General features: G+C 39.3%; 1 protein-coding gene across 1 annotated transcript; it reads left to right on the forward strand.

The window, feature by feature from the left end:
- On the forward strand, positions 1–24,283 carry amph (amphiphysin). Its single transcript, XM_040146457.1, has 22 exons — positions 1–91; positions 4,047–4,127; positions 4,980–5,034; positions 5,750–5,844; positions 6,517–6,612; positions 6,695–6,802; positions 6,951–7,036; positions 7,475–7,550; positions 7,846–7,928; positions 8,043–8,181; positions 13,937–14,056; positions 14,169–14,252; positions 14,656–14,682; positions 14,952–14,975; positions 15,952–16,200; positions 17,901–17,930; positions 18,987–19,028; positions 20,025–20,315; positions 21,622–21,666; positions 23,150–23,338; positions 23,492–23,593; positions 23,716–24,283. Exons 1-22 carry the CDS (start codon positions 23–25, stop codon positions 23,818–23,820), a joined length of 2,196 nt encoding a protein of 731 aa, XP_040002391.1. The 5' UTR covers positions 1–22; the 3' UTR covers positions 23,821–24,283.
- The last annotated feature ends 692 nt before the right edge of the window (positions 24,284–24,975 follow it).

Here is a 24,975-nt window from a genome sequence, read left to right on the forward strand (position 1 = left end):
TCGCTCTCTCTCTGCAGTCATCATGGCGGAAATCAAAACGGGAATCTTCGCTAAAAACGTCCAGAAACGGCTGAATAGGGCGCAGGAGAAGGTAGGAGCTGATGAGGAGAAGGGTGGAGGGATGAAGGTGGTGGGTCAATAACGGATGGAGGAGGACAGGGATAAGTGGATGTCTAGCTGGTTGGAGGCTGCAGGCCTGTGCAGCGTTTCTCTCTAATATTATTAAACTCTTCCTGATATTTTTGTTATTGCGTTTTCGATTATCACATATTGATCTGCACTGAGATGGTGACGTCATGATGTGTCCGATAAAATCAACTCATAAAATCAGTATGATCATTAGAAACGGATGGAGAGCATTCTGATTGGCTGAAGCTGACTGCGGATTAACACTGATCAGAACGACTCGTGATGACGTCACATGTGTGGTGAAACATGTCAAGCATGAATCTTATCTTTTAAATAAATGAGTGGGGTGTTTTCCGGTTCCAAGGTCGGGGTGGGGGGGGGCGCACTGTCTGCGGCGTGATGACGTCATTTTTGACGAAAGACAAGCTATCTGCTTATTTATAGGTGAGGGCTGCTGGACTACTGGTACCGAATTTAAAGCTGATAAATGCTGAACAATCAATACAGCTATAGATAGAAAGTATGTCCAAACTCTCTCTCTCTCTCTCTCTCTGTGTATCTATACATATATTTCATATTTGCACATATATACTGAATATACAGTACAGTGTAGCTACACACACACACACACACATGTCACTGTATGTCTATACATTTACTGGTTAATATCAGTGAGGTGTGTTAGTAAACTCAAATAAGCCTAATTTGAAATAAATTACTTATAATATTGTTATATATTATAACAGTTTTATTTTGGCTACATAAACAGTCTAACCACTGTCCGTGTTGCTGAAACATGACCTTGTTCTGACAGTGAGAGCTGTTTGTGGTGCTGAAACATTACCTAGTTCTGAAAGCCAGGACTCTCCATGGTGCTGAAACATGACCTTGTTCTGTTAGAGAAAACTGTCTGTGGTGCTGAAACGTTGCCTGGTTCTGATAGTTGGGACTGTCCGTGGTGCTGATGTTACAGAAGGTTGCTCTCTTGAAACACTCTGGATGTAATTAAAACAAAAAACTGATGGCTTGAAGAATAATAACTATATTAAAAATTGATTTTATGCAGTATAAATGTCAAGGTACCTGGCAGCCTTGAAGCCAAGGTGAGAATTTCGAGGAGGAAAAAAAACTTCTCACTAATTATAGCTTTTCCAGAGACAATAGACTAGAACATAATTGGCCATGTGCCCCAAAACAACCTAATATTAACCAACTGGCAAAAAGACATGAGCTCACCACAAACTGGACACTCACTAGTATAACCAGCATTGGAGCATTGGTCAGGTTACAGTTGCCAGGGAAAAGAAGCCTCAGCTCAGAACATCTGAATTGTATTTAGCATGACATATCCACATGCTTCAGCTACATAAATCCCGACAAACTTACACAGTATAGGCACAGACTGAACAAAGCTTTTAGCAGCAACATGGGGAATACACGATAAAACTAATGGTTCATACTAATGTTACTTTCACACTGAAACATTACCTAGTTCTGAAAGCCAGGACTCTCCATGGTGCTGAAACATGACCTTGTTCTGTTAGAGAAAACTGTCTGTGGTGCTGAAACGTTGCCTGGTTCTGATAGTTGGGACTGTCCGTGGTGCTGATGTTACAGAAGGTTGCTCTCTTGAAACACTCTGGATGTAATTAAAACAAAAAACTGATGGCTTGAAGAATAATAACTATATTAAAAATAGATTGTATGCAGTATAAATGTCAAGGTACCTGGCAGCCTTGAAGCCAAGGTGAGAATTTCGAGGAGGAAAAAAAACTTCTCACTAATTATAGCTTTTCCAGAGACAATAGACTAGAACATAATTGGCCATGTGCCCCAAAACAACCTAATATTAACCAACTGGCAAAAAGACATGAGCTCACCACAAACTGGACACTCACTAGTATAACCAGCATTGGAGCATTGGTCAGGTTACAGTTGCCAGGGAAAAGAAGCCTCAGCTCAGAACATCTGAATTGTATTTAGCATGACATATCCACATGCTTCAGCTACATAAATCCCGACAAACTTACACAGTATAGGCACAGACTGAACAAAGCTTTTAGCAGCAACATGGGGAATACACGATAAAACTAATGGTTCATACTAATGTTACTTTCACACTGAAACATTGCCTAGTTCTGACAGTGAGAACTGTCCATGGTGCTGAAACATGACCTTGTTCTGTCAGTGAAAACTGTCTGTGGTGCTGAAACCTTACGTGGTTCTTAATCTGTTTCTGTTCCATTAGATGAGACTTTGATAAGAGTTCGAACAAGTTTAATAAGAGTTTGATTCTCTTTGAGCTTTGTGGTTCCATTTGTTGTGGATGTTTCAAATCAGGTTTGAATTAGTTTGTTCACTTTATCTCAGTCAGGCTTTTTTCACATTTTTCACAGCTTCTCTTTGTTACGCTGAGTTTGTGATGGCATTTGTCTTTGAGCAGATCACCTGTTAATATTACAAATAGAGATGAGTTTTGTTTCTGATGGCTTCATCCAGCCGACAGTAATGTCTGTTACATCGTTTGTTTATAAAATTTGTTTCTCTCAGCTGGAACATAAACACCTTTGTGTCGCATTCAGGGACACGTTCAGCAGGTTGCTCTAAGGTGTCACTGGGTATCATCCAGGAATACAACCTAGACAGTCGGGCAGTTAAATAGTAAACACACGGTGGAGTCACCGTGAGCTGAGATGCTTCACAGCTAAGAGTTTATTAGTTTTAATACACGTTTTGAATGTTTTTAATGTGGAGGCATGTTTCCTGTTTCAAATAAATCTATTGTTTCTTAAATACTCACTGAGGATTGATACTTTTCTTATGTTCTTTATGCTGAAAAAAATAAATTTCAATATCTTAGCCCTGTTTACTTCCTGACTGAGCCAACAAATTAAAATCACAGCACTGGATGCTGCTGTCAGGTCTTTTAATATAATGATGATAATAATCTGTTTACCGATGCTGTTTTTGGACCTCAACAGTGGGGCCGGCCTGATACGTGAATGTCCGTGACTGAGTGATAAAGTTACACCATTGGTCAGGCGAATATTACGTGACTGAATGCTGATCTTACACCATTTGTTGGCTGGCCAGGTGCTGGAGTTTCCCCGTTGGCCGTTGTTCTTTAAAAATGAATTGGCACAAGCAGTTTCTATTGTGTCCTCAGGGGACGTTTACAAGCAGAGTTGCCAATTTAGCGCCTTATTGGCAGATTTACAGAGTTTTCACACCCCTTTAGCGTTTTCTTCACAAAAGCACCTAGCAACAAATTTAGTGACTTTTTGGATAATCTTAGGTACTTTCTTTAGAAGAGCATTGCCAGTATTGCCCTCCACAGGGACACCGCTCTATGCATCTCACTCAATTGAATACATGGCAGCTGACACAGATGTGAATGAGCTTCTATCTCTCTCTCTGAATTATCATTTTACAGGTAAATATAGCTGAAATCACAGCATAGCTGTTGTTTTTAACTTATGTGCATGGTGATTTTAGCAGCAGCTTGGATATGGCTTGGAAGTGAGTGCTATTTAACATGTCGTCTTAATGGGCCTTGTTGCAATCACGATTTTATACTTGTTCTGTTGTCTGAAAACAGAAACAGAAAAACATGTAAAGGAGAACAGCTTTATTGGGAATTCGGCTGTATTAAAATACTGTATATGTGAGCATATAGAGTAGGAGAGAAGCAAACAGTAAGAGGGCGGTCCAGCCATATACTAGGTATTGACCAATTCTTCTTTTCTTTTATCTTGCACTCAGTCAAATGTATGTTGATGATCTTTCACAAAATGGAAGGCTATCTGAACAACTATAAAAAAAAATTCTAAAATATCTTTAAGTAGTTTCTGTGTAACAAGAAAACACATCTTCATTATTTCATGTCAGCAGTTCGAAATCTGTTTTTTTTTTCTCAGGTGCTGCAGAAACTGGGAAAAGCAGATGAGACCAAAGATGAGCAGTTTGAACAAGTGGTCATTAACTTCAGGAGACAGGAGGTAAGAGATGTTCTTATATCATTAAATCACATTTGTTTTTCTGTCGATACGCTTCAGCTGGACAATGAATAAATGCATTCACTAAATGAAACACCTGATTCAACTGAGCACCAGCTGTTGCAACACAACAAACACTACAGCTGAGGCTGATAAACCAAAGTATTGGACAAATAAAAATGTTGACCTGATTATGGTGCCAGAGTAAAATTCAGTGGATCATCATAGTTATAGCAGTTCATCCTGAGGGGAGCATGAGGGGAGCAAAATGAGGGAGTTTTTCCTCGCCACGGTCAGCAAGTGCTCGCCCATGAGGGGATGTTGGGTCTCTGTAAATAATATTATACTGAGTAGGGTCTAACACTTTGGTTTTATATTATTCTGTTATTTGGGGCTATATGAATAAAATGAACTCTACTCTATTTGACTTTAACACCTATAGAGTCTATATGTTTGTGTGACTGAAAATAAGAAACACAAAAAATCAAAAAAAGTATCACTAGATGTTAGACTTCCTCCACAGGGAGTAGGATTACTGGCTCAGGCTCTATTATTATTAGAAATATTACAGGAGGAATGGCAGTGAGATGACACTGCTGAAACTGGATTCCTTAGTTTAGTTTGTTTTAAGTCAGTCTTCAGTGACATTCACCTTTTCTCCATCAGAAATGTTTGTGTTTCTGTTCAGTTCGTCTGACTGACATATACACGAACTGCAGCTTCACCTGTTGTTGAAGAGAAAAACACCTGGAAAGATTTCTGAAGAAAAACAGGAAGCCATCATGTTGCACCAAAGTAAAAGAGTGTGTTATTAACCAGTGCTCTGTGTGTCTTTCTGTGTGTGCTTTCTGTTAGTCTGAAGGCTCTCGGCTGCAGAGGGAGATGAAGGCCTACATGTCTGCTATTAAAGGTGGGAAAGAGTCTTTATTTCTCAGTGTCATATAAAAGCTCCATGCATATCCGACATCATATATATAAAACACATACCATAAATCATTTACATTAAACACATATATCATAAACAGTACTGTGGAAAAGTTTTAGGCTCTGAAAGTAAAGTGAGGATTATTTCTAAAATAAAGCCATGATTAGTTTTTATATCTCAGTGAACGTCTTCCAACGTGATCATTCAAAGAGAAAAAAATCTGATCAGTATTTGCTGTGAACCCCCTTGGCCTTTAAACCAGGACCAGTTTTCCTCAGTACACCTGCAAACAGTTTTCGGGTTCCTGGCAGGTAGGTTGTTCCAAGCGTCTTGGAGAACTTGCAACAGTTATTCTGTGGATTTAGACTGTCTCAGTGTCTTCTGTTGCTTTATGACTCTGGCTGAATGTTTAGGCTCGTTGTCCTGCTGCAGAAAGATTCTGCGACTGATCAGACGCCTCCCTGATGGGACTGATGATGGAGAAGAATCTAGACATCTAAAGGGCCTCAAACTTTGGCACAGTACTGTATATTCAACATATGTGTTTAGTGCATATCATATACATCATACATCATATGGTATAGAGTGCAGTAGATCTAGGACACATTTCACTAAAGTCGGCCCCACTTCCTTTAAGCAAAGTTGACAAAAGTTAAATCCCCTTGACAGCGTGTATTAGCTGACTGTGTTGTTCTTGCAGGGATGCAGCAGGCCTCCATCAACCTGACCCAGTCTCTGCATGAAGTCTACGAACCAGACTGGCATGGAAAAGACGATGTCATGACCATTGGGAAGGTTAGAATTGTAAAACGACCAACATGACAGGGCAACACCTGTACACAAGTGTCTGCAGGGTTAGAAAGTAATATTAGTGTGAGACACAGGTGTTCAGGTGTGAGACACAGGTGTCCAGGCGAGAGACACAGGTGTTCAGGTGTAAGACACAGGTATCCAGGTGAGAGACACAGGTGTCCAGTTGAGAGACACAGGTGTTCAGGTATAAGACACAGGTGTGTGAGTGTGTGACACAGGTGTGTGAGACACAGATGTTATTGTGAGACTCAGGTGTCCAGGTGTGAGACACGGGTGTTAGTGTGAGACACAGGTGTCCAGGAGTGAGACACAGACGTTAGTGTGGGACACAGGTGTCCAGGTGTGAGACACGGGTGTTAGTGTGAGACACAGGTGTCCAGGAGTGATACACAGGTGTCCAGGTGTGAGACACAGACGTTAATGAGAGACACAGGTGTCCAGGTGAGAGACACAGTTGGTCTGGTGTGAGACAGAGACAGTAGTGTAAAACACAGGTGTTCAGGTGGGGCAGGGACAGGTTGTGGTCAGGTACAGTGTCAGGTAAAGGTAAGCAGGTACCTGGGCATACTGACCCCTACACTCTTAGATCTTACAGAATAATTTTATTTTCAATGTGTTGCTGTGACGACGTGATTTGTTTTTTGTTTTCTACAGGACTCCGATGCATTGTGGGAAGACTTCCATAACAAACTGGTGGACTCCACGCTGCTGAACCTGGACGCGTACCTGCAACAGTTCCCAGACCTCAAGGTATTGAACACTTTGTCTTTTTATTAAAAACATTTGAAACTTTGATCCAAACTCTGAAAACTGAAACTCTGGGATGTTTCAGACTCGTGTGGCCAAGAGAAGTCGGAAACTCATCGACTATGACAGCGCTCGTCATCATGTCGAAACTCTGCAGGCGTCTGGCATGAAGAACGACCGCAAGATGATGAAGGTAAGTCCACCTGTCTGTGATTAAACATAATGGAGGCTTCAGAGGTCACAGGTAGGATATACCACCTTTTCAGGTGACACATAACAATACAGTCAAATATGTTACCTCTCCAGGTTTTGTATGAAGTTAAACACTGTTTTTTTCGCAGGCAGAAGAAGAGCTGAAAAAAGCTCAGAAAGTGTTTGATGAGCTGAACGTGGGTTTGCAGGATGAACTGCCGACTCTCTGGGACGGGTGAGCCAGATCACAGTCTGGGGTGCACTATGAGCTCCTAAAGAAAAAAAAATGCTGTAGTTGTGTCACTGTTCTGTAAACCCAGCTGCCTCCTCCTCCTTTGACAGATTCAGTCTTAAAATGCAGCCTTTGAAGGAGCCTGAACTACTGCTTCATACTCACTGTTGATCTCTTTGTATTTTTGCCTTCAGGCTGCAGAGTTTTAATAATTGTCATAGTTTGTTCACAAACACAAAATGTGACTAATTCAAACACAGATAATAAACCTGCCTCAGCATCTAATAATACTGACAGTGCAATTAAATCATCACCATCTCACTGAAAGTCAAAATCTGTGATTGGCTTAGATTGTAAAAATGGACAGAAAAAGTTGACATAGTAATAATGACACAGAATCAGACACGATCACCAACTAATGTTTCTCTTTCTGCTCTGCAGCCGGGTTGGCTTCTACATCAGCACCTACAAGAGTGTGACGAGTCTGGAGGCAAAATTCCACAGAGAGATCTCTCTGGTGAGATTTTCATTTGTGTTTGATTCACTACTTTGTTTTTACAACAGTCAAACACACAGTGTTTAGTCTGAACCATCGCAGACATCAGCTCTGTGACCAATAAGGTTAGGGCACTTTGTGACATAACATCTTCCCTGGGCAGGGGTGTTTCTTTGGATGGTAAAGTGTTAAATCTCACGTTATATGCAAAGCTGAACTGAGTGATTGCTGTGGGATGTTATAGTTTTTATTAGAGAAGGATAAAACCCATTTCTGTGGACTGAAAAGTAACTTTTAATTTTCTCTACCTGTCCAGGTGTGCAGGCAGCTGTATGAAGTGATGACCAAACTGGCAGAGCAGCACTCTGACAAAATGTTCACCATCCAAGGAGCACCGAGGTAAGTACAAGTTTTCACCCTAAGAATCACTTTAACTTTAAATCTATAAAATTGGGCAGACAATCAGAAGACTTTTACGTCATGTGATCATGTGGTTTCTGTCTCATCACTCAGTGATTCAGGACCACTACGACTTGCAAGAACCCCGTCACCACCAGAAGATGAGAGTCCACCTGAGAGTCCAGAGGCAAGCTCCAATCATATGCTCCGTCCTGTCTCACCTGGACCACCACGGCCCAAATCCCCCACACAGGTAGATCTAATCCTAACTGCATCCAGATCCACATCACAAGTAGATCTCATCTTAACTGGATCCAGATCCACATCACTGGTAGATCTAATCTTAACTGGATCCAAATCCATATCAAAGGTAGATGTAATCCTGACTTGCCCCAGATCTCCATCACTGGTAGATTTAATCCTAACGGGATCCAGATTCACATCACAGGTTAGATATTATTGATCTGGACAAAATGATATATACAGTTTCTGTAAATGTATAGATAATAGTGATTGATAGATAATATAATGGTGATAGATAGATGATATAATAGTGATAGATAACAGCAAAATGACTTTCTTACCAGCAGATGCAATTACGTATATTAAGTATAAATTTTACTTTAATCAGAAATAAGTGTCTTCGACTGTTCAAACTTCACAGTAACATTCTGTGACTGTTTTTTTTGCTGCGCACTTTTGTCTGTCAATTGGTGAGTGAACATGTAACATCAGTGTTTTCTCATTTGTCTGTTTAACTGTGTGTGTTTAGTAAATATATAACACCAGTGTTGTTATATACAGTAGAGTTGATGTTTCTACTGACTGCTCAGGTCATGACATCTGACTTTCAGTGTTAGACTTCAATAGTTTTTACATGTTTGTCAAACGTATTTGGACCAATATGTGTATGTATGTGATGTATGTGAAGTCATAATGTGTTTCTTGAACACTGGTTCCCAGTCTTCTCTGTAACAGACTCATCCATCAGCTTTAAATCAGTTTGACACGTTGATGTTGCTGTTTATGATGAGTTGGACTGTTTTTTACTCTGTAAAAATAATCTTAAAACAGTAGTCAAAAATGTGTGGCTGCAAACTAAAATCCCTGGATGTTTGAGTGTGGATAGACTCTGCTATCTCATGATGCAACACTGCAGCAGGACCAGTGAAGTTACAGCTGCAAAAATGTACTCAAAATATGGATGGAATGAGATGGCTCTGCAACATTTCAATAACAGAAAGCAATCATTCCTCTGTAAAGATTAACTCTGTGTCTGAAAATTTAGTCAAAATCTCTGGACTGGAGTGATTAATCCTTAAAAATTTAGTGAAAAATTAAACTGAAGTACATCAGTGTACTGTACACTAACAGCCAGAAAAGTGGACCAGTGTTCAGTATTAAGGTGCTTTTAGACACAGAGCAGCCTGTGCAGCATCAGTGTTATCTGTTTTAAATTGACAACAGCAGAAAACAACTCTGCTGCTACAGCTAGAGACTCAGCTAAACAGAGTGGGTTATAGCTTTTAAAGAGGAAATGGTTATCAATATGACACCAAACATTCCCAATCCTCAGTGGGCAAGTGGATTGTTTGTTTTAATGATGATTTAAATAAAAGAGACTTTAATTAAACTAAGTAAAGTACAGACACAAAGCAGCTGTTATAACTTCTAAATGGTCTCTAAATGTGTTTTCACTATTCTTGTACAACAAAACAACTGTCGGCAAAGTAACGGTGGCCTACACTAGAAATGTTTCCTCTCAAAAACAGATGTTCTACTTTAGAAATGTTTTACTTGACATTAAAAACATGATGCATATGTGTCCAAGTCATGACAAAGCCATGACAATGCAGCAACAGAGCCATGACAGAGCCGTGACGGAGTTATGACAGAGCTGTGACGTTTACATGACAGAGCCGTGACAGACCCGGGTCCAGTAGCCATGAAACAATAATGAACAGTGTTGCTGTGTAGAGGGGGACAGAGTGGAGGACTGACCCCTCAGATGTTTGGGCCCCTACAGGGTAACAGTGACTCCATGTTGGGAACCAGTGTTTTAAAATACATCATCCACTACCATAATAGTAGAACAGAATCAGAATATGTCATGTTTTAGTTCTTTGTGTGTTTGAGGTTTAAGATGTCAGATCATTAAAATAAATTGTGATGCTTCCTTGGAAGCATTTTCAGTCTTTTGTCTCACTGACCTGTGATGTCTTCATCCTGTTCATCTGTTCATGTGTCTCCATCCTGTTCGTGTATTCATGGTAAGTAACCATTTCACATTCAGTGAACCTCTGCAGTGTTTTATTAGTCTCCTGTCTGCAATGAATTTAAAGATGCCTCTTCCTAGTGTTCAGAGTGGTTGTTACAGTCTGTGTTGGCATTATTAGACTTTGTTTTTTTTTTTTTTGCTTTGTGACCTGGTGCATTATCATACTGGAAGTAGCCATTAGGAGATTGCCATAAAGGGAATTACGTGGTCAACAACAAAACTCATATGGGCTGTGGCTTTGAAACAATGATTGATTGTTATTAAGGGGCCCAAAGTGAGCCAAGAAAACATTCTACACACCATTACACGACCACCACCAGCCTGGACTGTTGACACAAAGCAGGTTGGGTCCATGGATTCAGGCTGTGGACGCCAAATTCTGACCCTACCATCTGCTGCCTCAGCTGAAATCCAGAATAATCAGAGCAGGCTACGTTTTTCCCGTCTTCAACTGTCAAGTTTTGGTGAACCTGTTCCCACTCCAGCCTAAGATTTCTTTTCTTGGCTGACCTGGACCCAACGTGGTCTTCTGGTGTTGTAGACCATCCGCCCAAAGGTTGGACGTGTTGATGCTTTTCTGCTCCACACAGTTGTAAAGAATGGTTATCTGTGTTACTGTAGCCCTTCTGTCAGCTCCAAATAGTCTGACTATTCTCTGACCTCTCTCATCAACGAGGTGTTTCCGTCCACGAAACTGTAGTTCACTGGACGTTTTTTGTTTGTTGGCTCTATCCTGAGTAAACTCTAGAGACTGTTGTGCATGGAAATCCCAGGAGATCAACAGTTTCAGAAATCCTCAAACAAGTTCATCTCGCATCACAGAGCATGCCACGTTCAGAGTCACTGAGATCACACTTTTTTCCCATTCTGATGTTTCATGTCAACATTAACTACAGCTCCTGACCTGTATCTGCAGGATTTTAAGCATTGCACTGCTGCACATGATTTGCTGATTGGATAATTGCTTGAATAAGCAGGTGTACACGTGTTACTAATAAAGTGCTCATTGAGTGGATACATATCATTTTAAAGTAATTTTAAAAAGATTTTATACAACTTATTTTTATAGTTTTGTCAACACTTTGGATTTTTTTCTGAGATACTACACACCAACTTAACTGATGATGTGGGAATGCAGTGAAATTTAGTGTTAGTATTATGTTACACTGATCTTCAGTGGTCAAATTAACAATCTGTGTGATTGTCTGACTGCTTGTGTCATATTGATGTCATCACATCAACCCAGTATAAATCTTGTCATAACCTCCAGCCATGATGGACAAAACTAGTATAATACTATTTTCCTCTTAATAAGCTTTCATAGATTTAATGACAGCTGTCACCTTCTGATTAACATCTCTGATACTAGAGGAAGTTTCATCACTCAGCTTATTGATTAGCTGAAGAAAATTATGAATGTTACTCTACTAAGAATCTCTTGAGTCAAGGAAAGAAGCATTGGTTTACTGAAACAACTAAAACAACTAGTTTTATTAGATTAATAGCCTTTTTTTAAATCAAAACTACGGAAATAATACATTTATTCCAGTGCGAGTAATCATCATTGAATGGATGGAAGGAACACATTCTAGATTCTCAACATGGGGGTAACCAGCCCACATTGGGTCACTTGTCCTGTATAAGGGGCCACAGGAGCTTTCTAAAAGTAGACATATAAATACTGATATATTGCAGTACTAATCATTATGAACTAATGTTCATGAATTAATTAGTGATCCACCGGAACAGATTATATCCTTGAAAAGTATGAGATTTAGACATGGAGAGACGTATAAGTGGTAGAATTTAAAGTGTCCCATCCTGCTCTGAGAGCATCGCACCTTAGCTTTGGTTGCACTGCACTTGTACCGCAGCATAGCATATATTGCAGTATATTGTCAGTAGGGGGGCGTTGAGCTCACACTCAATTGAGAAGCTGAGAAACAGTCACCAATTCACTAGAAAATAAAATCACAAACCGTTTAACATTGTTAACATTCTTAACTTCACTGTCACACAACCTCGACTGCAGGCAGACATAGCCAGTTACTCAGCTCTCCATTAAGTCCTCATCTGCTTTCTGTGATCACGTATAATGTGTTTTATTGCCGCAGCATTCGTGATTTAATTTATCTCAATTACATGTTTTTCTGTATTGTCGGAGTATGGAGGGAGTAAATAATAGATTTGGTCATAAATGCTGATCATGGCTATAATGAGAGCAACGTCACCTGACAAATTTAACATTGATAAAGTGGTGGCACTAAACAGTGTCTTATTTTTCCACTGCAACAACCAGCAGTATTCTCTAACCTAAGGTTTGACATGTTGTTATCTTTTCTGACACCAGGTGATGGTGCCACCACTGCATCTAGATAGAGTAATCATGAGAGAGCGCCTTTGTGACCTCTGGTAACAGAAAAGATAACAGCATGTTGGATTTAAGATATTGCATCCTTACCAAGGCAGCGCCTGTGTGTTACTACTGTGAATAATAGTAGGGTTATGAATTGGGAGGAGGTATTTCAGGTACCCCTGGTTTTGGAAGCAAAAGTTCCCTTCATTTTTGTCAGGGCTCAGAATACAGGCAGGACTCAAAAGTATGACGCAGAGACTCAGAAGATATAATATAACAGTTCACATTTACTTTAATCATTAAAACAAGCAAGCAAAAGTGGAATGGAATGTAAGGGCAAAGTCCATTGGAAGGCAGGAATCTGCAACAGGTACGCCGGCAAACAGGCAAGGCAATTATTTGGATTGAAGCATATTTTGAAATGCTATACCAGGTAACGCCACCCTCCTTATTATCTTAGCTACAAACCTATGGTTCTCTCTTCTGTGAGCGTAGTTTTATGAAAACAATCTAAACAACTAACTCACTAGTTTTTAATCCATTCTGTTTTGGATGCTGGGTTTGTGTGCATTTCATTCGTTTGATGACCTTATATATTATGTTTTTTTTTTTGCTTCACCTATGACAAAGTGTATCCATATCCATGCTGTAGAAGATGCTCTGGATTCTGCATTTTGCTGTTGAGTTCAAATATAAACAGTCTTTATCTAGAATTGCTTAATCCTCCATTAACTACAACTCCCAAGGTGCTTTTTTTCAAGAAACATTCAATAACCAAGTTTCAAATGCTGGGCAAGAGCAATAGAGTACAGTGTTGATAGTGACTGTAAACACAATCTGCAGCTGAAATGAGTTGACTTTTAAATTTTTTGCTCAGTTTTGACAGAATTCAGCAGCTTTGGTGCAACGTTTTGTTAACAACTGTAATGATGAAGTGTTTTGAATTCGCAACTGTTCCAATTCGTGCCTCTGACTGGCCTCTTCTCCATGGAAAGGCACACCAGGCATGAAAACTAGCGGCCTAAGCCTATGTGGTCGTTACATTATCCTGAGTTTCTGTCTTCAGTAACATTAAGGAGATCATTTAAAGAAAAAAATTACAATTATAATATGAAAGGGGGAAAAACACTTTGGGAACCAGTGGCCCCTCCCACTTCACAACTCATACATATAATAATGTATAATATAAGAACAATGACTAATAACTGCAATGTTGAACTGTATCAATGTTTTTGTATCGTCTACATGTGGCCGTCCATCCTTTTTAGATTTTGAACATTAAATAGTAAATTGAATCAGAAAAAGTATAGAATTGCTGCTTGATTAAAACTGCTCTGAGTTGATTTGGTAATGGCTTGTCATGTCTTCTGGCAGCTTAAAAAGGGACCTCCGGTGCCTCCACCACCAAAGGTCACACCTACCAAGGAGGTGGCAGAGGAGCAGATCATTGACCTATTTGGGGGAGAATTTTTACCAGCACCTTCACAATCGCAGGTCAGTGGGGTTCACACAGACACTGTGTTCATTGTGTTCATTAACTAAAAATAATATGCACAGTGTGTTGTATCCACCTGTTTCACTGTTTTTGTTTTGTTGTTGTCCACAGCCCAATGAACGGCCAGGAGAATCTCTTCTTGACTTGGATTTTGATGCTTTTCAGCCAGATGAAAGTGTTTCGCCGATACCACAGGTTCTCTTCATTAACTGACACCAGGACCAAAAACATTGACATTTCACCTGCAGCAGGTTGAACCAGAGTGTCCACCTGAACACCTGAACATGCTGCACCAATAAAGTGGTCTTATTAAAACGAATGAAGAACAGTTTGAAAAACTAAATTTCAGTAGAAGGGACTGTCGACTGACTGCTGCCTGATAGACCGAAGCTGATCACTACAAAAAAAACCCAAAACCCTTCAGTGATCAGTTTTGAACAAGATTTATTGAGAACTGAGCTAAGATTCATGAGGAGCTGCTTCAAATAACCCTTATCTGTTACCGATGTTAATCTAATATTTATGTGTTACTGACGTTAATCTATATAAAATGCATGATGATCAGCCACATTAACAACATGTGCTCTACTGTTTTCAGACAGCTGTACCTTGGGATATGTGGTCGGTGAGTAGTCTTCAGTCTTACTTAGAACTGTTTAGTATATAATTTTACTCAGTCACAAAGAAGATCTTTGAATCTCTAAATTGAAACTTGATTATTATTGAGGGTAAAGTTTCACTTATTCTGAGATTAGGGGATGGAAAGGTAATTCGGTCGAGTATCTTTTCAAATTAGTATTTTTTCTAAAAAATAATGATTAAATATAACAGATCAATGTGGTTGTCTCTGCAGATATGAACCATTTCATCACTTTTTGTTTTTATCTTTTAAAGGCAAATGCCCAAACAGCTCAGCCTGTAAGTATTCACAGTTACACAACACCACTGTTATGTTTTTCATCATCAATGAAACCTGATAAATCACTTACGATTCTAGAGTCAGTGTCTGCACAATGATACTGTTCATTGAAGTACATCAGTGTATTCACAGACTCATCCACTTCATTTGACTTCTGACCTTGTTTAGCTGGTACTGTCCACAAAGATAAAATGATCAACAAATGTCTTTTCCTATTCTGGCCCTTATTTTTTCTTTGAATATGTACATTTGCACTGTTGATTTTCAAAATATATTTGAATGACATTGATGCAGATGAATTATTTTCCTACAAAAATAGTCACCTAGTTTACTACTGGTGAGAAAAACCTGCCATGTTTTTATTTTTTGAAAGAGTCTTAATTTACTCAGATTTCACAGTAAATGTGTCTTTCTGAAGAAAGTCAGAAACTCAACAATTTTATAAAGCAGAAAATTGAGATTTGTAAGTGCTATAGAAAGGCAACTGGACTTGCTCGAGGTTCTTGTAGATATTTCACCTCTCATCCGAAAAGCTCCTCCAGTTCTAACTGACTGGTGGGGAGACTCAGGTATTTACCCTAATGTGGGATCGTTAATACCTAGAGTGCAGTTGAGGTCACATGTGAGTCGTCGACCCACCCGGCCATCATGGAAGTCTTTAGGGTCACATGAGTCATTGTGTGAATGGGTGTTAAGCAAGTCCAGTTGCCTTTCTATACCCCTTAGAAATACCATGACCTGGATGACTGAGAATCTTCAGAGACAGAAAATTGAGACGCATATCTATTTATTTGATGGCAGCAATGATCAGTGTCTTTGTGCAACAACTCTCCAGATTCTTACATCAATCAACTGCACTTTGTCTTTGTGTGGAAAACAGCTCTGTGTTTCCATTCACTGACCCTCCAGTCTGACTCTGTGGGTTTAGACCAGGGTTGGGAAAATTTTAACCCTTCATTCCCTGCCTCTCCCAAGCAGGCGGCAGAAGATGGTTTCGTCGCCGACTGGTCCGCAGACTTTGGTTCAATGTCAGCAAATGGAGATGCCTCTTCAAGAGCCGAGGCCCCTGGTGACCCTGGGGCCCCTGCTGTAGGGCCGGATGGGGTGCTGGGCGGGGCACAGGGTGGGGCTCAGGGTTGGCCCCAGGCAGATGGCTGTCAGCCAGGTGGAGACACAGCTACACCTCCTCAGGACAGTGAGGCAGCCACAGCAGCTAAAAATGAGGTTAGCAAGTGGGACTCTCAAACTAACCCCAACCTTAATGCCACTGCAGTCGGAGGTCATGAGACAGGACAGGCTGATTCAGAGGGGGCTGTAGCAGGGCAGGAACACCGCAGGAAATCCACCCCAGGACTTATATTCACCAATGAGTATGGTGAACAGATTGAGGACAGCACAGAGGACAGAGGAGATAAGTGGTCCAGGTCTCCAGATGGTTCTGGGTCTGAATATGAGACTGCTGAGGAGTGGGTTGATGGAGGTCAGGGGGGAGGCTGGGCAAGTGCTGATGATGACCTTTCATATGAAGATCGTCCCCCAGTGACTGCCTCAGAGGGTTGGGGAGGTGAAGCTGATAGTGTAGCAGCAGATTGGTCTAAAGTAGTAGAACAAGTTTCACCAGAGAGCGACACAGCTGACGGAAACAGAAATGATTTAGTTGAAGAAGAGCTGCCAGGAGAACAAACTTATCTCACATCAGTTCACAGAGGCCTTTCTGAAACTGGAGAGGAAGGAGACAAAAGAGATTTTCCATCTGAAACACTGGTTGGACTTGTGTTTGATTCAGATCCTTTTGCTGAAACACAAGGGGGAGGTGTGTTTGATTCAGATCCTTTTGCTGAAACACAGGGGGGGGGTACATTTGTTTCTGATCCTTTTGATGAAACACAGAGAGGGCGTTCATTTGTTTCTGATCCTTTTGATGAAACAAAGGGGGGGGGTGCATTTGATTCAACTCCTTTTGCTGAAACACAGGGAGGAGGTGCGTTTGATTCTGATCCCTTTGCTGAAACACAGGGAGGAGGTGCGTTTGATTCTGATCCCTTTGCTGAAACACAGGGAGGAGGTGCGTTTGATTCAGATCCTTTTGCTGAAAACCAGGGAGGAGGTGCGTTTCATTTAGATTCCTTTGCTGAAACACAGGGAGGAAGTGCGTTTGATTCAGACCCTTTTGCTGAAAACCAGGGAGGAGGTACGTTTCATTTAGATCCCTTTGCTGAAACACAGGGAGGAAGTGCGTTTGATTCAGTTCCTTTTGCTGAAACAAAGTCTGGAAACAAGGGGGGTGGATTTGAATTTGATCCATTTGCTGAGACCTCAGGAGAAAGTGGGGTCATAGTCACTGGGGATGGGATTGGTTGGAATGCAGACCCTTTTGCCAACAGTTTCCCAGCAGCCTCTTCAGGGACTGAGAGTCCTGCCTTCAACATCACATCCTGGCAGGAAGTTAGTGACAGCAGTGGCTTCGAGTCTTCTGTCGCTCAACTAAACTCTGCGTCCATCTGTGGAACAGCAGCAGAAGGAATTAAAGATGTAAACGTTCCCAGAATTCACAAAGAGCCAGAAAATTCAGACATATCCGAAGATGAGGCGGCAAACCGGAGATATGGAAAGTTGTACCAAGATCTAGATACAGAAAAGGAAGAGGTATTTGACTTCCTCCCCTCTTCAGTGTGGTAGATTAGCACAGAGTAGATTAGAAATCAGTCGAACACCTTCCCTGCTTTCTACCCTCCCACAGAATGACAGAGTGAAAGTAGTTGTCCTGAAACCTGGATCCCAGCCTGAGCTCCTCCTGCCTCTCCTCTTGCTTGCTTTGTCTTGCTTGCTTGTTCATTCCATACTTTCATTTTTCTTTAAAACTCATTTAGTCGTCTTACCTAAAGGCTTCTAATACTAACTTGTGTCTCTGTTATTTAATTTAGGTGAACAATGCATTTAATGGATTTTCACAGGTAATTTTTCAAAATAAACTTAAGTATGCATCCATTTTCCTGACAAAATATTCAAATTTACGGTTTACAGGGATCAATTCAGCTGCTCAGATGACAGTGTTGTTATTTATCACAACTTTTAGTTGAGTTGCTCAGATCTAATTCAGTCTACAGGGAGTTTTATTGTTACCAATGCTTTTATTGAGTTTAATGTGATTCACATTGTTTGCTGTTCCTTTTACTGTTAAGCTTTCAAGCTAGAAGTTTCAGTCTATGAGATCTGAGTTAACTCTGAGTTTAAATTTCTACTTAAAACAATTTCGAAGGAGAACAAAGATCAAATATAGACATGACAAGTACATTAATGACCACATTACTGTGTTTAAGCATAGTTAGGACAAATGTTATAAGACAACTAGAAGTTGTGTTTCCACCATTGTTAGAAAAACTGGCATTGAGCTCTTCATATCAGGATAAAATTCCTTCTCCAAACTCAAACAGGGGTCAGAGGGTCACTACAGGGGTCAGAAGTCACTGAAGATATCCAAAGTGACTTTCTATTAAAGAGGACAGTGACCTAAACTTTTTGCATACATCATCAAATTCTCAGAAGCCTTTTTCCCAGTTATGTCCTTCCTCTTAACTTCCTGTTTACTAAAGTCCTGTCTCTTATCATTGTCTCATTGTCCAGACGAAACATTGCAATATACAGTTTACAGAGATGAATTACGTGTTTTTCATTACAGTGTTTATCACATCTTCTAGTTCAGTTCTTCTGCTCTAATTCAGTCCACAGGAAGCTTTATTGACACAAATGCTATTTGTTATTATTTATTTAGTTAAATGTGATTTTCATTGTTTGCTGTTGCAATGTCCCTTCTCTTAATGCCCCATTCCCTCATATCCTGTCTCCTTATGTCTTGTGTCTTAATGTCTCATCTCTTAATATCCCAGATCCTAATGTTGTGTCTTCCCCAGTCTTCCCTTTCTTCTGTGAATGTTAAATCATTTTGTATTTGTGGCTCTTGATCTTTATTTGTAACTGCTCCTCTCCATTTTAACACATGCACTCTGTAGGATGCTTCTGCACCATCATTTTTTGCTGATTTTAATAAGATGGTGAGTTTTAAGTTTAACTATATCATGTGCAATATTTTATTGAAGGTAATATATGTATATGATATTGAATGGTTTATAATTTTTTTGGCTGGACTGCAACAGTGGGGTGAGCCCTATAAACGAATGTTTGTCGCTTACTGACTGACCTAGTGATGAAGTTACAAAATTTGGTCAGCCGAATTCCGCGTGACTGAGTGCTGAAGTTACACCTTTGGCTGGCTGGCCGAGTCTTAGAGTTTCCCAATTGGCCGTTGCTCTTTTAAAATGAATTCGCACAGTTTCTGTTACGTAATCATTGGGGGGTTTAAAGGCAGTGATTCCAATTTATCACCTTTGTCACTGGATTTGCAGACTTTTCAGAGTCCTATAGTGACTTTTTTTTTTTTTTTTTTTTTCAAAAGAGCACCTGGCAACAAATCTAGCGACTTTTTGGACAAACATTAGCTAATTTCCGTAGCTAAGATCAGGCTTTCCGTCCACAAGCACACCTCTCTATGTGTCTCATTTAGTTGACTGCTCGGCAGCTGACATACTGTATGTCCTCAATTTTGTAGATTGACTGTATGCGGTCCAGCCATATACTAGGATTTGACCTAATCTTGTTCATTTATTGTTCTATTGAGCAGTTTTATCTGATAATCTGTTTGTTGTGGACTTTTGTAAACATTTGCAACAAATTCATTTCTTCTTTCTGTTTGATCAATAGTTTTTTGTGTTATTTCATAAATTTATTCTGATAACTTTTCTTCTGATTGTAACTAACTTTTTTTTAAACTTTACTTTTAACTTAAACTTGCCTTAAAATTTTATGAAATATGACATGAAGAAAATGAGCTGACATGAAGGCTGAAGTAGTGTTCATGACTGGTCCATTTAGACAGGTGGACGCTCTTGTTAAGATTTCTGACCCTTTTATCGAATTCCATGCAAAAGTCAGTGGCCAAATTGCCACACTTGAATGGTTTGAGAGTTGATCACAGTCTTCCTTTGCAAAAGAATGAAGTTAGCGCTGAATCAACTGAGGTCTCTGAAGCCTCAGAGACACAAGCTGCTGCCTTGACAGAACCTGCTGAGGAACAAGACAAACCCGCAGCCCCCCCTGCTAGAGACGAATCTGCAGCTTCCCCTCCTGGAGCAGATGTGGATGAATATCCATCTCCCCCTACTGGTGAAGTGGATGAACATCCAGCTCCACTTATTGGTGAGGTGGAGGAATCTGCAGCGCCCCCTGCTGCTGAGGAAGATAAAGCAGAAAGTTCTGGCATTCCGAAGGAGGAGAAGCCTGCTGTGAGTGGACATGTTGATCCCAATAACTCATAAATGACACTACTGCCATTTCAGATCACATCATCATCATCATCATTATCATCATCATCATCATCATCATCACCGTCATCGTCAACATCACCATCACCATCATCATCACCATAATAATCATCATCACCGTTATCATCATCATCATCATCACCGTTATCATCATTGTCGTCATCATCATCCTCATCATTACCACCACCATCATCACCATCATCATGACCATGATCATCATCACCATTATTATCATGATCATCGTCATCACCATTAACGTCATCATCACCATAATCATGACCATGATCATCATCACCATTATTATCATGATCATCGTCATCACCAATAACGTCATCATCACCATATCATCATTACCATCATCATCACCACCACATTTATCGTCATCTCCATTATCATCATCATTACCATCATCACCAACATTATCGTCATTATCATCATCATTATCATCACCACTATTATCATTTTCCTCATCACCAGGATTATCATTTTCATCATCTCACCATTCTCATCATCATCGTCATCATCACCATTATTATCATCCTCATCTTCTTTGTCGTTGCCATTATCATCATCATCACCATCATTGCCATCGTCTTTTGATCATATCATTAGTAAAATGTAAATCATTAATTCACATATTTAGATGTTGAATTCATTACTGAATCTCTACTTTCAATTAATTATTTTTATGGAATAATGTGATTAAGGCCACAATTATGTTCCATGCAAGGACACAGACGTGCTTCAAGCTACGCAAGATTAATTTGACGCATTATGGTGTGTTAAAATACACTGTAAATGCTAGCTGCGACCTGAGCGTTGCAGCTAGGATAGCTATGGCATGAAACAACAAGAGAAAGCAACGCCTTTCTTTTGGGTTCAAAACCAGTTCTGTAGAGCTGTAGCAGAACCTTGTCAACTCATTATTAATACAGAAAATCTTTGTCCTTCCTTAGTGAGCAATTCAAAGATCACAAATCAAATCTGCTTATTTTCCTTTTTCTTTCTTCAGTGCAGTAAGCACAGCAGTACACAGTCCTCCAGTGATTTGTGTTTGTTTTCTGTGGTGGTCATGGAAATGCTCTGATTAGCTTTAACTCACCAATATTGCCTCCTTGATGACTAAGATAGATCATCTCCACCGATGTGTAATAACACAGGTTGAGTTTATTCCCCGCGGTCGTGTTTTCATGGCAGCTGGGCCATTTGTGTTTGCGTACTTGCGTGGAGCATGTCTGTGGCCTAAATGAGATTTTTATTTTCAAAGTCGACGGTTGGATCTCCCAGCTCTGAGAAGCCAGAACTTGGTGAGGTATGGTTGCTCTGCTCTTTTTAGTTTTAGTTAGCTTTTCATTTTTCTGTCATTTATTAACAAATTAAATATTTTGATAGTATTTTTGTCTGCAGTGATTAATTAATTTAATAATAAAAATACTTTTGGTAATTTACATTTGGATGATACACAAAGTATTTAAAAATAATAGCTATGAATCTGTTATTTTGTCAAGTTTATCTTACACTGTTACTTGTATCCACCATTTCATGTGCCTTGTTTTTGGTTTCATTTGCAATTTTCACTTTGTATAAATCTGTGTTGTGAGTTTTTTTTTTCCATTTGTAGTTTGGTGCTTTGAGGATTATGGTTAGTCATTTTACTGTAGTTATTCTTTATCATCAGTAAATAACCAAAGTGTTTAACGGTCTAATGTTTATAAGTCCTTGAAAAAAAAATCAGAGTAAAGAGAACACAAAAACAATCTGGATGCCAACACACAGAACACTGAATATTGATTTAAAAAAAAAAGTTATAACAATTATCGAGCTCAAATTCTAAGTAAAGGTTATTGTGCTGTTTCATCTTACTGATGGGAATGTGTTTTATGAGATTAATGTTAGAAGTTGTATTTATTTCTGATCAAAGTACATTTTGTGTCCCAAAATACAGAGCTTAGACTGATGTTTTCTATGTAATATTCATGAACATGAATTATTGTAATCTAATCTGCAGCAAAATCTTTGGAACCAATAGATACTGTAAACTCAGTACTCTAACTGTAAAATGAAATCATTTCTCTCTGCCGACAGATTCCTCCTGCTGAAGAAGCCAGGACACCCCCAGGTGAAGCAGCTTCATCGGTAACCATCACTCAACTTTCATTATAAACATTAATGCACCAGTATATGACTCACTCATTTAAAAAAAAAAAAAAAGCGCAAAGTTAAACAATAAAAAAATATTTCAGTAATAATCTTTGTTCTGCATCTTTATTATTTTAACTTTATTTATTGGCAGTGATTTATTTAAATCTTGTTGACTTAGACCATAACTTATATTACAATAACTGTCACATTATTGTTTCCTTATTTTTATAAAACTGTCCAGTTTTACTTTCCATATTATTTTAAGATCTTTTTGTGCATGCCCAAATGGAGGGCTGGAAGTGTAATGTCAGTGTACTTTAATAAATACCATCTTAGTCAGAAGTTATTTTCGAGAATTAGACTTTGTTGCACATCAACAAATACAAAGTATTGTTGTATCACCAAAATATGTATCAGTGGATACCTCCTGTATCTTTTTCTTCTTTTGTTGATAATAAATCTTAAATATTTCATTGTGCACAAAACTTTTGTATGAGACTTAAATTCCCCACAACATTGAACAGGGTTCAAGTTCAATTTGAAAAATTACTTTTATAATCGTCTGTATGTGCATACATTTTGTGTTGTGTGTATGTTTTTGAGACAAAGTAAAAGGTTATTAATGAGAGTGCAATGCTGTTTGTAATCTGCAGGAAAAGATGCCGATACCCTCCGTGGTGATTGAACCTGCCTCCAGTAATGAAGGTGATGATGACCGCGATGCTGACATCATCTCTCCCACCACAGTCAGTGACAACGGTGTGACATCTCAAAATCAGGCCATCAAACACATGAGTCCATCTGGTGGAGCGTCGGGACTCCCTGATGACTTTCTCTACAAGGTGAGACTTTCTCCACATGCTAACTGTTAACACTTAAAGCTGCCAATTTAAAAAATATACGCACTTGCTGTGTGGGTTTTTTTTTTAATATAAATAGTAAACACGCTCAGTCTGTTTTTAGCAGAATTGTTGGTGGTGTTTTTCTTCCTGCAGGTGGAGACGATGCATGACTTTGAGGCTGCAAATTCAGACGAACTTGAACTGAAGAGAGGTGATGTGGTGTTGGTGGTTCCAACTGCTTCAGTAGAGGATCAGGTGAGGTGACATGTTAAAGTCCAGTAATTAAAGTCCAGCAGCCTTTTGGAAGGTACAAACAAATGGAATATTATCAGTAATTCAGGCTGATAATGGTGTTTTTGTTATTGTTGTTTATGCAGGATGCTGGCTGGCTCACAGGAATCAGAGAAAGTGACTGGTTAACTCTCGGAGCTGGTGCTCAAAAGGGACTGTTCCCAGAAAATTTTACCCAGCATTTGGAGTAAGAAGTCTCTTTACCTGGTGGATAAAATGATCAGAAATTTGAAACACTGGTGTCCAAGTTGTCCAGTCAGCATGTAGACAACCCCTTTTCCTGAGAAAAAACTACAGTCTCCTGCAGCTGTCTGCTGGACAACACAAGGCTTTCTCTGGTAGATAAGACTCTACACTCTACTGAAAGTAAGATTTGTGGTAATAAATACTAGTACTATTCCCAGCAGAAGTGAAAATTAATAAGCATGATGTGATAATATGGTTGACTCTTCCTGCAACTGAGAGATGTTTTTTTTTTTTTTAAAGAAAATATATGATGTATGGTTTATTGGGAATGTTGCAATCTTTACATGTCCAAAATTATAATAGAAGGGAAAGTGTTTCTGAAGAAAACAAACAAAAAGAAAAAAAGAACAACAGCACCCTCTTTGCACCAAGTGTGTTGTACTGATTGTGTTGCTCTGCTGTGGAATATACCAGAATCTGTAGTGCTGTGATCTATTTAAATGTTTTGAGTGTAACATGAAACTTTAGAGTTTTTTTTTTTTTTTCAGACACATCATTACTGTTACCTTTGAATCACTGTTAGTGTATTTCTGTAATATGGTTGAGTGTGTGCTGATCTTTCTTTGGCATATCTGGCAATTAATTAACTTATTGACGAGTGTTGCTGTGTTTTTGCCAAAAGAATATTGACATTTATTATTTGACCACTGGCCAACAAACCAGTGCACATCCAGCATGAAAATCTCAGATTTTTTATTCAATTAAGTATTTCCAGATAGAAAAGCAAGGAATCTCCCTAATATTAAAAATATTGTATATCTGTATAAGTCACATCTTATAAAAATTATATTTACAAGAAACCAAGACAACCAGAAGAAAGCTTAAGCTTATCAGCTATTTATATATGAGTGTATGATCACAGGGAAAGTATTTACAAATCCAATATGTATCCTATGTTGCTGGTATATTTTATGTCTCCATAATCCAGAAGTTCTTTAGATCATCAAATATAATGTCACTTCCTTCGATAGCAAAGTTAAACCTCAATGTAGAACTTTTTGTGATGTGTAAGTACATAACCATTTATGTCATGATCAATAAATGAGAGTTAATAAGGTATCAAGCTTTTTGGGACCAATTATTTTGCAGACCCGGACACT

Source organism: Xiphias gladius, chromosome 15 (assembly GCF_016859285.1).
Source record: "Xiphias gladius isolate SHS-SW01 ecotype Sanya breed wild chromosome 15, ASM1685928v1, whole genome shotgun sequence".
NCBI lineage: Eukaryota > Metazoa > Chordata > Actinopteri > Istiophoriformes > Xiphiidae > Xiphias > Xiphias gladius.

Coding starts and splice junctions, on each gene's coding strand:
- amph (XM_040146457.1), top strand. CDS start 23: ATGGCGGAAATCAAAACGGGAATCTTCGCTAAAAACGTCCAGAAACGG. Junction 6,613..6,694: donor AACAGTTCCCAGACCTCAAG/GTATTGAACACT, acceptor GGGATGTTTCAG/ACTCGTGTGGCCAAGAGAAG. Junction 14,253..14,655: donor GTGTTTCGCCGATACCACAG/GTTCTCTTCATT, acceptor TACTGTTTTCAG/ACAGCTGTACCTTGGGATAT.